Raw genomic sequence first — 16,100 nt, forward strand, 5'->3', positions numbered from 1 at the left:
TTTTGTTATTGGCAAGAGCTTCCTCCCAAGACTCTTCATGATACCATGTAACTTCTGATAGTCCTAACAGAGGTTTGCCTAGTTTTCAATTGTAAAATGTATAACTTCGACATTATTTAATAGAAGCAGTTCTTAATGTAGAGTGTAGAGTCTATGAGGGCTAGAATTTAGTCATTTTTTTTAACCTTTGCAGCTCTAGAAACTAGCTTAGCATGTTGCCAGGTTGGACACTTAAGTATTTATTGAATTGAATTTTGTTGACTTTCATATATATTTTAATTAACACATCAGTGATAGCATTTGTTCCTTTTTATAATTTTGAAAATCTAACCCTCTTTTAATAAACTAAAATTTGTACTACTTTTTATACTGTATACTTTCCTGTAATGAGAATTAATTCAAATGGGACTCTGACTTGCCATAGTTACTTCTTCTGGGGTAAATGGTTTAACTTTTTTTAATTGTCAAAAGTAATTCACTTGAGAATTTAATTTGCCTGTGCTGGAGTAATATAGATTTGCTGAAATTACTTTCACAGAGGGTGGTAAGAGAGGTTATTAGTTCCCTACCAAGAGAGCAACAGTTTTGGATTAGGACTGTAGAGACATAATGGGACATGCTGTAGTGCATTTCTTAATTGATAAATCTGTGTTGGCAATTTCATTTCATTAAGTAAAAGATTAATCATTAATGCTTTGTAATATTCCAGGTTAGAAAAGTCCATTCTGTTCACTTAAATTTTATCATCATTATTCAGTTTGTTTTAAAAGTGGAGGATACAGCTCCTGCATATATTTTGGGATACCTGGAAAAGCAGATATAATTTGCTAGAATGGGTGAGCGTGTTTTCTTTTTAGTGTGGAGAATTTTTAAATCTATGATTGTCTTGATTTTCTTTCTAGAAACAAAAATGTTCCAGTCAATCACAGAGACTTTTGGTATGCGACCTACACGCTATATAGTGTATCTGAAAAGACAGAGAATGAGGAGAAAATGAGCGATAATGCTAGTGCCAGTTCTGGCAGTGACCAGGCTCCCTCAAGCAGGCAGCACACCATGGTGTCCTTCCTCAAACCTGTCTTAAAGCACATTATAATGGCCGGGAAATCTATGCAGTTACTGAAGAACCTGCAGTGCTCAGACAGTTCCCCATACCAAGCTGCTTCAAGAGGTGAAAGTGCTGGCTTTTCATGTTACTGTACTTAGCTGTAGAGTCCTAGTTAAGACTTTCCTGCGTTTGAACTGCTCATTGTTTAGAATCTAAATTGTCCTATTTTACATGAATGAATTACCTTTTAAAAATAACCAACACTATCAGGGGTATTTCACCCCTGACAAATGAGGAAATTATGCCAATGTTGATGGTTCTAGGAAGATTTTAAATGGTTTATTTAAAAGCCTCAGTCTTCATTAGGAGCTTTTAGCACAGTGTTTGAACAAGCAAAATGATAAATTGTGCATGTACTAAACTCGTTCTCATCCCCAAGGCGTTTTTTAAACGGGCCCCCTAAAAAGCTCTTAATGAGGTGAGCTAAATAAAGTATTGAATTGAAAACAGAAGTATTTACATAGAAAGAATGTAGAATTGGGTACTGTTGTTGATCCTGATAGTTACATCTTACAAGTAGACTTAGACCTTTGTGTATATTTTGAGACACTCTCCACAGCCTGACTGTTGATAATAGTTTAAGCAGTACAAAAGTAAATAACTTCAGCATCTGAATAAAAGAATTCGCTCTTGACAAGTATAAGCACTGATTTTTCTTTTTATTTTAAATCACTCTAATGACAAATTTTTTGTTGCTTGAATTTGAACATTCTTTCAGCTCAGAGAAATATTTCTTTTCTAAGTGATAGGTCCTCATTATGAAATATAGTAGCTCCCTTAGGAGATGAATCATCTTCCCGCAGGCACTTCTCAGAGTGATCTACAGTCCCCATAGGCAGGCTAATTACCTAGGACTACTGTCTTGAGTAATTTTTGCAGACAAAAGTATGACTCCTTGAATGTTAACACAGTATATCTATTGTGGTCATTTTACCACTGTAAATACATACACCTTTTGGACTTATACTTATGTTGATGGAGGCACTTTAGAATGGTTCTTTGTTTTTGGAGAGAGAGGTACAGAGAAAATTTTTTTGGGACAAAGCAGCTTATATTTTGTTGCATTTGCACAAAACCTATTACTACCGTCCATAGGCCATGATAATGATAAAAAATAGTTCCTCATTCACACTTAAAAATGAATGTCTTTACTTTTAGGCCAGTATTAGTGTGCAGTTACTTATTTGGGCATGAATTAATGAGCTTTATTTCCCAGGGCAAATTTTAATCCTAAATAATTTTCCTTTGTGCTTCAGATGCAGAAAGAAAAAGCTTGTACACCCTGTTTCTTGAGTCTGTGCAGTCCCGACTTCGGCATGGGGAAGATTCCTGGTCGGATGTCATCACTGAAGAACAGGCTACAAAGGAGAGCTTGATTAAGATGCAGTCTATAGCAGAAAGACACCTGGAGCTGGATGACGTTCATGATCCCTTGCTGGCCATTAACTTTGCAAGGTAACACAGATTTGTCAGATTTGTGACTGTGAAGGTCCCGGGGTCTGTGCAATATCTAGTAACTGGTCAGATAAAGCTTTTTCTTTTAAAAAAACAAAACACACAAATCTTTTTGTTTAAAGAATGTGAGAGAATGGTATTGTTAAAATTTTCAGCAGCATTACTCATTATTTTTGTTATCTCATGTAAAGTTTGCTGTGATGCATTAACAGTAGCACATTGATGTAGATTTGTTGCTTTATTTTTTCTCCCAGATACCTGAAGAAAATAATTTCAGAAAAGGGAATTTTCTGAAGGCTTTTGGTCTTGGGCAAATGTTATATAACATATTAAGTCACATTCTTGCACTGGGTAAACTATTTAGCTTGAAAGTATGGCACTTTTAAAAACTTTATAGGGCTACTCTAATGTCAGTACCGTGTAATTACCATAGTGTCCTAGAGTTGTTATACACTGAGTCATGCTCTAGTAGCTCAGAAGAATTAAAATTTCTAAAGATGCCCGAATTTAACAATAGGGCTAAAGGCTAACAAATTTTCATATACTAAAGTACTATTTTGGTGGTATGACTTTTGCTGCTTTTAGGATGCTTGATAATTCTAAGAATGATAAGTGAGCATAAAAATGAGTCCGTCCATTTCTGAGTGAATAATCCAGTTGATGGCAGCAGTAAAAAAATCAAGATTCATATTTTTATTTTGAAGGTTATATTTGGAGCAGAGTGATTTTCATGAAAAGTTCACTTGTGGTGATATTTGTATGGATAGATCATCTGAATCCGTGACATGCCAGACTTTTGAACTAACCTTGAGATCCTGCCTTTACCCTCATATTGATAAGCAATATCTGAAATGCTGTGGAAATCTAATGCACACTTTAAAGAAAGATTACAAGTAAGGTTGGAAATGAATTTATAGTTTAAAATGGTTGGTTGTTTATTGTATTTAAGAACAACTCAAGAAGTGTGATTACAGGGACTTATTTTCCAAATTTTAAGTTAATTTTAAAATTGTGTTTGGAACAATTTGCCTTTCAATGCATTATTTAGTATTTTCTGATTATAAGTGAGTAATACAAATAACTGTTGTTAAGTTAAATAACTCTTTAACTTGATGTGTTATACAGAGGGCAAAATTTTTTATGCTTCCAATCTTGTGAACTCAGGATGTTGCTATAAGTTATTTGTTGTGTTTGTTTTTTCCATTTAGGTTGGTTGAGTATCTACAGGCCATGAGAAATTTTTTTCTACTTGAAGCTGGAGACACAATGTATGACTTTTACACATCAATTTTTGATAAAATAAGAGAAAAGGAAACCTGGCAGAATGTTTCCTTTCTTAATGTTCAACTCCAGGAAGCAGTTGGACAACGTTATACAGAAGACAGTTCACGGTAAAACGTGGGAGCTTTCATAATAATACAGTCACGAAAGAATAGCATGCTATGGACTTTTCTTTACTTTTCAGTTTGGGACACAGATGTGTCAGTGTGTATTTTAAGAGTATGATACAAATGAGACCTCTTTTGAGTTCAGTCTTGGTAAATTTGCTCTTCTTTGCTCTCTGTTTCTGTCTCTTCCTTTCTTCCTTCTTCCTTCCCCCATTATCTCTCATTTCCCCTTTACTCACTGTCTCTCCTTTCTTCATTGCCTTCTTCCCACATAATTTATAATTTTAGAGAATTGCCTAGGGCATTGAGAGGTTACATCACTTTCCCACTGTCAACACAGCCAATATTTCTCAGTGTGTCATAAATGGAACTTGAATCTAGGTCTTCTTGGCTCTCTGACGTGTGTGTGTGTGTGTGTGTGTGTGTGTGTGTGTGTGTGTGTGTGTGAGAGAGAGAGAGAGAGAGAGAGAGAGATATCACACATATATGTTATAAAAAATGAGTTCTGGCTGATGACTTTGGAATGGTGGTTAACATACACAAATTATGCTGCTGAATTTGAGAATACATCTTTAAGGACTTAGAGTTTATTTGAATTATCAGTGAATAAAAGTTTTGCTGAGCCTGGCATTCTGGTGTGAAATGTAAGACTTTTAAATTCAAATGTATTTATGAAATGAAGACTTGATGGGTGACATTTTGTTGTTGTCATTTCAGTCGTGTCCAGCTCTTTGTGACTCCATTTTTTTTGGGGTGGGGGGAAGGTTTCTGGCAAAGGTATTAAAGTACCTTGCCATTTTCTTCTCCAGCTCATTTTACAGATGAGGAAACTGAGGCAAAAAGGAATAAGAGACTTGCCCAGGGTACCACAGCTAATAAGTGTCTGAAGCCAGATTTGAACTCAGGGGGATGAGCCTTCCTAACTTCAGGCCCAGCATTCTAACCATTGATTCACCTAGTTGTGGAAGAGGAAATAGACTTATTCTATATAGTTGCAAAGAAAAATAGGGACGAAGTTTGGTAGTTATAAGGAAACATATTTTGGCAGTGTAAAGAATTTTCTGTTAGAACTGCCCAAAAATGGGATGGGTCACAATATGCTACAGTGAATTTACTGTCGCCAAAAATGTTTACGCATAGACTGATTGACTAGCTCTTAAGAGTTTTAGGAGACATTCCTGGATGAGGAATTCCTGCTAGATCTCTAAAGCCCTCTTTCTCTCCAGTATGCTATGATTCTTTTAGTTCCCTACAAAGACATGTGAACCAATTTATGATTGATGGATTCTGTAATTCTTTCCTTCTGTGGAGATTAGCTGACGTTTGTATTTAATAATTTTTATTAATTATAGAACCATAAAATTCTACAAACACACTCAAGTTTCCCCCCCATCCTTAAAAAAATCCACACCAGACCCTGGTTTCCCATCAAGTTGTTCTCATATATCTCCCCTCCTTTCAGAGCCAAATTCCTGGGGAAAACTTATTTGTACTTGATGCCTCCACATCTCATTTCACTCACTTCTCAACCCTTTGCAGTTTGGCTTCCAGTGACCTCTCCAAATTTACCAACGATACCTTAATTGTCAAATTTGATGGCCTTTTATCGGTCTTTATTCATCTTGATCTTTCTGCAGCATTTGACACTGCTGACCACCATCTTGTCTTAGATAGTCTCTTCTCTTTAAGTTTTCATGACACTCTTAGTTCTTCTAGCTGTATGACCACTTTTCAGTCTCCCTTTGCTGTTTCATTATGCAGAACATCTTCCCTAACTGGGCGCATTCCAAGGCTGTGTCTGGGGTTCTCTTCTCTCCCTTCATTTTCTCACTTGGTGACCTTATTATTTTCGATAGGTTTAACTGTGGTCTCTGTGTAGATGACTCCCAAAACTGTGTACCCAGGGGGCAGCTAGGTGTAGCAGTGTATAGAGCACTGGCCCTGAAGTCAGGAGGACCTGAGTTTAAATCTGGCCTCAGACCAAGCACTTGACACTTACTAGCTGTGTGACCCTGGGCAAGTCACTTAACCCCAATTGCCTTAAAAAAAAAACAACTAAAAAAAAAACCTGTGTACCCAGCCCTAGTCTATCTCCCTCTCTCTGGAGTTTGTGTTACACATCTTCAACTGCCTGTTGGGTATTTCAAACTTGATTTCCTGGAGATATTTCAAACCTAACATGTACTAGCTGTGTGACCCCAAACCTTTAACTTCTCTGTGCCTCAATTTCCTTAGTCAGTCAGCAAGTATTTATTGAATGCTTACTATGTGCCAGACATTTTGCTAAGTACTGGGGTTGCAAAAGGCAAACAACCAGTTCCTTCCCTCAGAGACCTCATATTTGAACAGGGGAGAAAATATTCAAATGGCTATGTATGAAGATATATGCAGGGTAAATTGTAGATAGTCTCTGAAAGAAGGCACGATCCTTAAGATGGGCCAGGAAAGGCTTCTTATAGAAGGTGGGATTATAGCTGAGACATGAAAGAAGCTAGAGAAACCAGGAGGCAGAAACAAGGAGGAAGAGAATTCCAGGCAAGGTAGATAGTCAGTGTGCCCACTAGCCCCCAAGGCTAGTGACTTCCTCCTGGAAATTACTTTGTGTTGACTTTGTTTAAACTTTTGTGTATGTACCCAAGAGTTCCCCCAATAGAATATCAGCTCTCTAAGGGCAGGAACTGTTTCATTTTTGTTGTTTGCTATTTTATCATCCTCAGTGCCTGACATATTGTATGTTCTTAATGAATGCTTGTTGATTTATTGATTGAAACTTGGAAATACCTTAGAAATCATGTAGTCCAAGCCATACCCCCATCATGAACACCATCTACAAATCCCTGACAAGTGTTCATTCAGACTCTGCTTGAACACCTTCAGAGATAGTCAGCTTGGTGCCTTCCTTAGCTCCCTACATCATCTCTGGACCTCTGTCTTGTTCAGTTTTATAGAGATAGGACCTATGATACCTATGGGAACTGCCAGGTGAGGAAATTCTCTACCAGTGGAAGTTGGCACCTTCTCTGCAAGTTCTGTTCAAAGAGCATTGCCCAGAATGCTGATGTGTCCAAAGGAAAAATAGATGTCAGAGGCAGGGCTCAAACCTAAGTCTTTCAAACTCTGAGAATAAAGATCTGGCTCCCTATAACTAGACCCATAACCAAGCTAGACAGATTTTAGATATGACGATTTAAAAAATACACCAGGATGTGATGGAAAGAGATTTGCTTTAGAAACAAAAGACCTGGGTTTAAATCTTTTCTCTCATGTCAGCTACTTATGTGGCCTTTTGCAAGTCACTTCAGCTAGGCCTCTTCTGTAAAACGAGGAGACTAGAGGAGATGACCTCCAAGATCCTTTCTAGTTCTCTGGCTCCTCTCATTGCAACTGAGTCTTCCCCTCTTAAAGTTCAACATGTTTACTTCCTTTAGTTGTTGATAACGTTGTGTCACTAAATTATCCCATTACTTTCTCCTCTTGACACATTTCAGTTTGTTATTATTGCCCCTCCTGAAATGTGGCCAGAACTGGATATAGTCTTCCAGATTTGTTATTGTATATATTTAGCTTATGATTATTGGTTATATATTTAATATAATTAGGATCTCCCTTCTGGAATAGTGTATGAAATATTTATACAGTGCTTTTTTTGACAATACATTAAAGAGATAAATCAATATATGCAAAACTGAATATTTTTATTTTTAAAGATAATTAAGATTTCATTTCCTAAAAAATATTTTGGAATAGATTTATAAATTCAAACTTTGAAATTTCTTTATTTAGCTTATCAATATCTTTTGAAAATGTTGACCCAACTAAGAAGAAACTCCCTGTTCATATCTTGGATGGCCTAACATTGAGTTACAAGGTATATAATTATTTGATTGCCAAAAAATTGTTTTCTTTTACAAATCATTCAGGAGAACATATTATTTTCCATTCACTTTTCCTATTCTTTTCCTAGGTTCCCTGGCCTGTGGACATTGTTATAAGTTTAGAATGCCAAAAAATTTATAATCAGGTGTTTCTTCTTCTATTACAAATAAAGTGGGCCAAATACAGTCTAGATGTTTTACGATTTGATGGTAAGAAATTGTAGTTAATTGTCAAAAATTAAAGTATTTGGAGTATTGTCTGACATTTTCTACATACATGCAAACACTGAGATGATACCTTTTAACCAATACACTATGCAAAGTTGAAGATAAATTTTCTAGGATATTTAGGCAGAAATAAAACAGAAATGCTATAACTTAATTTAGAATTTAGCAAGAATACTCTTCTACCTGGGTAGTGTGAATAGAGGCATTACCAAAGTTGTTTTTCAAATGAGAAGTTAATGTCAATAAAATGTGAGTTTTCCTTTTTATTTGACAGTAATAATAAAGGAAGAATGGGAAACCTCTCATTATCTTCCTTTTCCAAGCCATTGAAATTTGAACCTCTTTCTCAGTCTTTTTCAAAGTATTCCTGTTTGGTACATCCTTTGAAATGTAAATAACCACTTCTTTAAGAATTCAAGACCACCTGTAATGACAAGTATAGTGCTCTATGTAGGTGAGCTTCCTACCCACTGTCTTCTTTTTCTTTTCTAGAATTGGTTAGTACTGCAGAAAAGCCACCAATTAAAGAAGGATTATTATTTGAACAAGACTCTGTTGCTCAGTTTGGACCACAAAAGGAACCTGTAAAACAACAAATTCATCGAATGTTTCTCTTGAGAGTGAAACTCATGCATTTTGTTAACAGCTTACACAACTACATCATGACTAGGGTATTTGCCTCTAATGCTTTATTCCATTTCTGCAAATTTAAAAGTAACTGTTTAGCATTTCTCCTAAAAATATGTTTCCTCAAAAGGTTTATGTTCTAGATAGGGCACAGGATGCTTAAAGATGTAATTATAAAGTAATGTTGCGGTTTGGGGTGCTAGGAACCCCAAAGATGCAGGTTTTTTTGGGTTGCTGAGAACACCAAAATGTAAGGGTACTAGATGAGTCTGCCTGGAAAGAATTCAAGCACTTGAGCCTTCTTTGAGTCAAAGTAGCAAGGTTTGTTATAATGCCAATAGAAGTAGATATGATTCCCAGTGAATCTTCAACTTGATGGGAGTAATACTGATGCTTATATACAAAAAGGACAATGAAAGGATGTGGATGGGATTAAGGAGTGGTAAATTGTCTGGAGCAGACCAAAAGTTACAGTGAAAGTTAAGTAAGCAAAAAAAAGAAAGTCCAGTAAGCTAATCAGGTGATCTAGGTGGGCTGGGGTGGGCTAGTTGCCTTCCACAGAGGCCTGTGATCTGGGCTGCTAAAAATGTATGGGAAAATTCAGGGATTGGGTTGCTTTCAAAAACGTGATCTTTTCTTTTTAGGGATCCAGATCCCCATCTGCCCATCAATGTGATTGATTTCTTAAAAAATTATAAACCCAAACGAACATCTTTCTTTCACAGAAGCAACTTTAAGAGAGTAAACATTTTTTAAATACTGTTATCCGTACTTGAATCATTTTTGGAACCCATTTTGGAATCATCTTCATAGTCTGTAGCATATTCATTTGAGTATCCTCAAGTTGAGCAAATCTTCGTCCTTTTTGGCTGATTTAGTTTTTTGAAAGAACCCCAAACCATTTTGTGATCAGTTCTGGTGATTGGGATGGATAATTAACCTGAGTAATAGTGGATTTAACTAAAAAAACAAAACCTATATCTCTGTCACCACCTCTTCTTCCCCTCTCTTCTTCATCCCTTCCTCGCCAAGTGTGGCTACAAAATAATAACACTGGTTTTATTAAACAGTAGTTTTGATTTTGTGTTAATGGCATAGTTACAGAGTGTTTCAGTTTGTGCAAAATAGATGTCTTAAGCAACTTCCCATTAATGTCAAGCATGTTTTATGTCAAATAGCCATAAAGAAATAGTATAGAAAGCCTTGTGTAATTTATTTTGCAAAGCTTTGCAAACTTAAGTGTTTTCAGGATGAATTTGAAACAGAAATTGGAGAAAATAGTAAAAGATTCCATAAAAAGTATGTACGTCCAAGGAAGAGGAAAAAAATGATCAATTTGAGGAGCTAAAGCTTCTTATTTTTCATTTCAAAGATTCTTCACAGTACAGGTCTGGAGTTTCAGCACCAAGTGGAGGAAGCAAAGGATTTAGATCAGCTGATTAAAATTCATTATAGATATTTGTCTACAATTCATGATCGATGTCTTCTCAGAGAAAAGGTACAGTAGCAAATAAAACTGGACGTTCTTGCCTATCAAGGCAACAAATTGTCTTTGACATTTGGTAATCAAGCAGTTTATCTGGTTTTGATAAATTACAATTAATGGACCACCAAGGTCCATGTTGCTGAGATGGTTATGTTCTGGGAGAAATGTTCTGTCCTTTTATGAAAGTTAGCTCTGCTTCTTATTTGTAAAAGAATAATTTCATTTATTCGGTCAAGACATAGTTTAGAAATGTTTCCAGTTGTGTGTGAGTTTGTAATGTTGAGCAAGACTTGATGTATTGACACTGCCTGCCAAATTTTATACTTATGATAGGTGATTTATACTTAGGATAGGAGATTATAGTCTGGTTGGTTAGAACATAGTGCTGATAACATCAGTGTCTCCTTTTTCCTGTGTCAGTGTCTCAGTCTGATTTGATCCCTGTATTTTCAGTGCCTTAGACAGTTAAGTGCTCAGCAAATAATATTAATGATACTGTTTCACTATCATTTCATTTAAAGTGAATACAAAATGGTCTTGTCTTCTTTGGATTAAAATTATCAAAATCCTAGCCACCAAAATGAATGTTTATTTTTGTATTCCTAATTCCAAACAGGTGAGTTTCGTGAAGGAAGCTATAATGAAAGTCTTAAATTTAGTCCTCATGTTTGCTGATCGTTGGCAGGCTGGTTTGGGAGCTTGGAAGTAAGTAGGAGTCATTTTTAAAATGTTAACTATTTTGAATGTTTTAGCAATTTTAAGTTGAATTCATTTTGTGTTAGGGTTTGTTGTTTGTTTGTTTTTTTCTTTTGAAGAAAATTACTTTGTCCTTAATTCTTATTTAGAAGGAGAGTTAAGTTTTATGTTTGTTCACTTAAACTAATATCAGGGGCATTATCACTACCTTTTCTTTTTTAATAATTCAGAAGGTTAAATGTTAGTAGGTAAAGTCTGGAGAGAATTTTTTAGAAAAAGTTTTTGTAGTAACAAAGAGATGGGAATGGGCTGATCTTAAGTTGTATTTCCTCATTTTATTTTGTTTCATTATAATTAATGATTGTGTGTTTGGCGAACTTGAAAAGCTGACATTAAAGAGTTCACCATTTGCTGATTCAAATTTTTCTCTTGGCTTTGAAAGACAGCTGCCTCAGGTTAAACAACAAACTAAAATTCAGAGAGACCTTGGTTTTTATCTAGTTCTCTCATCTTTGCACTCTTTGTCTTTAAGAAACATGGTTTTTCTGCTTTGTTTTCTTATTTCTAAAATGAGGATAATGATCATTGTAATATATTCCTCCTAAGAAATGTGAATTGTTTCACAGGATTGTTAAAGAATCACAGAATTATAGAGTTACAAGAAACTTTAAAGATCATCTAGTCTATTTCCTGACCAAAGTATGCCTATTGTCTGCCACATTTTCAAGTGCTCATTCAGCCTCTGCTTGAAGACACCCCCCCCCCCCAGTAATAAGAGGTTCACTTCCAGAAATTCATTCCATATCATTTTTGGACAGCTTCGACTGTTAGGAAATTATTCTTTATATTGACTTACTAATCCTGGTTGTGTTACATATATGAAGTGAAGTAGAGCAAATCTAATCCATCTCTGTGTGTCACCCTTTTAAATATTTGAAGATGGTAATCATGTACTTCCTAAGCCTGTCACTAGACTGAGAGCCAGAAGATCAGAGATTGCCTTCTGGCCATGCCCCCATGCTAGTGATGTTTACCTCCCTAGGTCTCATTTTCTTCCTTTGTAAAATGAGGATAATACACAGTGTCCCAAAAGTTCTTATGTGTGTATTGTCTGTCTGCCAGAATTGTTATCAAATGAGATTGTCTCTGAAAATGTTTTATGACCTGAAAGTGCATTATAAATGTAAGCTTTTATAGCCAATCGCTTATTATATGTTTATTATACCCATGACTCCACAAATATATTTAATGCTTACTGTGATAGTTATTGGGGTAAAAAAATTTTTTAAAAAACAGTCTTTGCCCTCAAAGACCTTACATTCTTTCAAATAATTACCAATGATTGTTAATTTTCATTATTAGTAAGTCATCTTTTCAGGCTAAACATCGTGTTTCCTTTAGCCAGTTCTTTTATCATCTTGCCAATTTGGGTGTTTGTAAGAGGTAAAACTTCAGTTGTTTTGATTTGCATTACTCTTACTATTTAGGGTAGTCTTTCAAATAGCTGTTAATCATTTCTAATTCTTCTTTTGAGAAGTATTTGTTCATTTCCTTTGACCAGTATATCTGTTGGGGAATGGTGCTTAGTTTTATATATGACATCGATCCTTTAATCTTGAGTCTTGAGTCTTGAGTCTAGTGGGACCTCTGAATCCACCAAACTGTACTACTGTCCTATCTACATCTCTCCTCCTTATTCCCAGGATATGGTAGAAAAGCTTTGTTAAATTTCTTGTTAAAATCTAACTGAATTATGTCTAATGGTCTCCTTAACTGTGTTAAATAAGAAGTGAAGTTAATAAGAAGCTGGCTCCTGGTGCTCACTCTTTTCTTTCTAAATATTCATAAACCACACCTTAAATAATCTGTTTGAGCATATTACCAAGAGCCCATTGTCAAGGACCCTGGCCTATAGTGTGAAATATCTCTCTTGTTTCCCCTTTTTAAAAATTAGGACAGTGGTTTACCTGCTTTCAGTTCTGCAGCACTTCTGCTCTGGAGCTGTGGGAATGGTTTTTACCACAGTTCCTCAGAGATCAACCACAGAGGTTAGGCAGCCAAATCCACGAGTTCTTTTTGTGCCCTGGGACATAGATTACTAGGAGACTCAAACTCATTGAAGGTACTTATCTTGGGTTTCAGTTTTCGTTATTAAAAATTTTGTATTCTATCCTACTCAGTCTAAAAATAATTAAAAGTTGCATAGTTTTGATCCTTTATCATCTTCTCATCTTCTCCCACAAAGAGTCCTTGGTCCTTTCTTAAGCGCCCTCTTTCCTCCAGCATCGCTCCTTCCATCCACTTTGGATGATTGTTCTGAGCATTTTGTCCCAAGGTTTAGCTCATGCTCAACTTTTTATTTCCTGACATTCACATAGGACTGCCTCTTTTTGCATTCATCCTCAGTTACCTGCCTTTGTTTTTATTTCTTCTACATGTCCTTTTAAAATCTGAGATCTTTGATGAGCACCCTAAGCAGCCACATCAGTTTTCTCCATTTATTCCCTCTTAGACTTATTTGTGATTATCTTCCTGAGAGGCAATTATCTTTCTTTAACCTGTTTTTTTGTTTGTTTGTTTCAAGCCATGGGGTTTCTAGCCTATCTCTGAACTCTAAATTAGAATACACTGTAGACTACTCATTGTTTTTCTCTTTATGTATATGAATTCTTAAGTGTTGTGGTCACTGCCTTCCAAGGTTCTCATCACTGTCACTTCACCAGTAATCTCCTCAGTGGTCAGAAAGAGAAGTAAAGAATTTATCAATTGCTGCCCTCTTGGCAGAGAGAGCACACCAGCACATAGATCATTCATGTCCTGTATCACTACTCTGTTCTGCCACTGTTTGGCTTTTTGACCCAAATCAGAAATTTGTCTTCCATTTTCTGTAGCGAGCTTATAACATATAGTCCTACCTTAATATTACTCGTTTCTTCTTCCTTTGAGCTTCACCAGAATGTATTATATCATGCTTTCCCTCTCAGGTTCATATATTTTAACATAGATGAATATCACTTTTTTGTAAAATACTGTTTTGCTGTTCTCTCCATCTAATGTATCACATTGTCATATCTTGCCTTGAGACATACGTAGCTAATTAGGCAAGTCTCTTGGTGGGAAAGGCAAACAACATTCCCTACCCGGAGAGGAAGTGTGATGTAAAGTTGGGAGAAGATGAAGAGTAAACTGAAGAACCAGGCTGGGTTGGTACCAGGGTGCCTGAGGAGTGAAAAAATCCAAAGGGAAATAAATGGGAAAACCTGGTTATCAGAGCAGATTCAGGCTTCAAGTCTGTACTTGATCAAGAAGCAAACTACATGGAGCTTTCCGTGCCAGTAAGATCAGGAGTGAGGTTCACTGTGTTGCTTCTTTATTTAACTGAGCCTGTCAATCCGTGAATCATAAAAATCGGTACCTTTACATGGCTGTATTTTAGTCTTGAGTCACATTCCATCAAGACTCTACGATGCCTGTGAAGTTGTGTTTGGATCTCTAGCTCACTTTTTAATTGCCCATAGTCTTTGCTGTACATATCCATCTTCAGGCTAAAGTATGATTTTTGCCTCTTCTCCTATTCATAGTCTCCTGGATTCTTGAGTACTTCTGCTGCTGTTCTTTCAGTGTCATAGGCTTCTAGTGTTTGTATCCAAATACTATTTCCATTATTTATTTGTTTCATCAATTCATACAAGTCTTCCCAGGTTTCTCTTAAACCATCCCTATTGTCATTTCTTATGGCACAATAGTATTCCATTACATTCATATACCATGAACATTAATGTCCTATTATTGGAGCGGTGGATTGGTTCAGCCATTCTAGAAAAGGTAATTTTGGAACTATGTCCTAAAAGTTATTAAACTGTGCATACCCTTTGACTCATTGATAGTATTGCTAGGCCTTTGGGGGGTAGAGTTTTGTTGTGGACATGTTTGAGATGTCTACTGGACACGCAGTTTAAGATATCTGAAAGGCATTTGAAGATGTAAGGTTGGAAATCTGAGCCTCATCAGCATAGAGATGATAACTGAATCCATAATAGCTGATGAGATCACCAGTGAAACAGTATAGAGGAAGAAAAGAAGAGGGCCTAGGACAGGGACTTGAGGGATGCCAAGAGTAATGAGGCATGACCTAGATGAAGATGGGGCAAAGAAGACTAAGGAGTGTGGTCAGATGTGTAGAGCAATCAGGAGAGATTAGTGTCACAAAAACCTAGAAAGAAGTGAGTATAAAGGAGAATAGCATAATTGACAGAGTCAGTGGCTGTGTCAGGAAGGATGAGGGCTGAGAATAGCCATTAGATTTAGAATTAAAGAGCATAGCTAGGTGGCATAGTGGGAAGCTGTAAAAGGGACCTGTTTAGGCATGAACTAGATTGGATGATCTCAAAGGTCCATTTTAATTCTATGGGGCTATGATAAAATTTGTTTTAATCTTTAACGTATTTCTTGCCTTAAGACTTTTATAATGAAAATAAGGCAATTTGCAATTAATTCCAAAGTGAGATTTATATACCTAAAGACTTTTTGCTTTGAGTGCATGATTTCATCACTGTATTTTTAATCAAAGTTGTATTTTGCTTCTGTAGGATGGAATCAATTGAAAAGATGGAGTCAGATTTTAAAAACTGTCATATGTTTCTTGTAACTGTTTTGAATAAAGCAGTCTGTAGAGGATCCTTTCCACATTGTAAGTATGTATAATCAGTTAACATATTTAAATATCTTTTGAGCCATGATGGATGCTATACAAAATTGAGATGTTTTAAAAATCTTTACTTTAAGAGATGATAACCCATTTATTTAATAATATGATTAATAGTATTATTAGTTTTTGATAAAAAGGACTAGCTTTTGATTGACCTTAGTGAATAGGAATAATAACTTACTTATATATTTAGGCATGGTACTTTTTACAGTTTGGAAAAGTATAGTCTTCATGATGACTTTGTGACATAGGAAAAAGCAGATGTCTCTTAAAACAGCCTTGTAAAGTTTACAAGTTGCACATGAAATCGTTGAATACATTATACACATATATATATTCCCTCTACAAAGAAAAATGTAAGCACCATCTGTTATGTCATTGGCACATTCCCCCTAAAAACAAATCAACACTCCATGAAAATACCAGTAGATGATGGAAGCTGATACCTTATGACACATGTCTTAAGATTGACCTGAACTATAGCTTTTCATTTTCCCTTGGAGATTATATTAATGGTAATTTTTGTGGT

The 16,100-nt window shown here is 35.9% G+C and overlaps 1 protein-coding gene across 3 annotated transcripts in view; it reads left to right on the top strand.

Moving 5' to 3' along the window:
• Positions 1–16,100, top strand: part of TUBGCP5 (tubulin gamma complex component 5) — a 46,558-nt gene that overhangs the window by 28,570 nt on the left and 1,888 nt on the right. Inside the window, exons 13-22 of one of the 3 annotated variants that reach the window (XM_020992752.1) lie at positions 903–1,171; positions 2,365–2,563; positions 3,268–3,456; positions 3,772–3,954; positions 7,735–7,819; positions 7,916–8,036; positions 8,547–8,725; positions 10,054–10,179; positions 10,784–10,872; positions 15,453–15,557. In XM_020992752.1, coding sequence (XP_020848411.1) covers positions 903–1,171; positions 2,365–2,563; positions 3,268–3,456; positions 3,772–3,954; positions 7,735–7,819; positions 7,916–8,036; positions 8,547–8,725; positions 10,054–10,179; positions 10,784–10,872; positions 15,453–15,557 — 1,545 coding nt within the window. The remainder of the gene's footprint in view (positions 1–902; positions 1,172–2,364; positions 2,564–3,267; positions 3,457–3,771; positions 3,955–7,734; positions 7,820–7,915; positions 8,037–8,546; positions 8,726–10,053; positions 10,180–10,783; positions 10,873–15,452; positions 15,558–16,100) is intronic. The other 2 variants (XM_020992753.2, XM_078146311.1) reach the window with 2 other exon arrangements.

The sequence above is a fragment of the Phascolarctos cinereus genome, unplaced genomic scaffold (assembly GCF_003287225.1).
Source record: "Phascolarctos cinereus isolate Bilbo 61053 unplaced genomic scaffold, phaCin_HiC Scaffold_726;HRSCAF=1367, whole genome shotgun sequence".
Lineage (NCBI taxonomy): Eukaryota > Metazoa > Chordata > Mammalia > Diprotodontia > Phascolarctidae > Phascolarctos > Phascolarctos cinereus.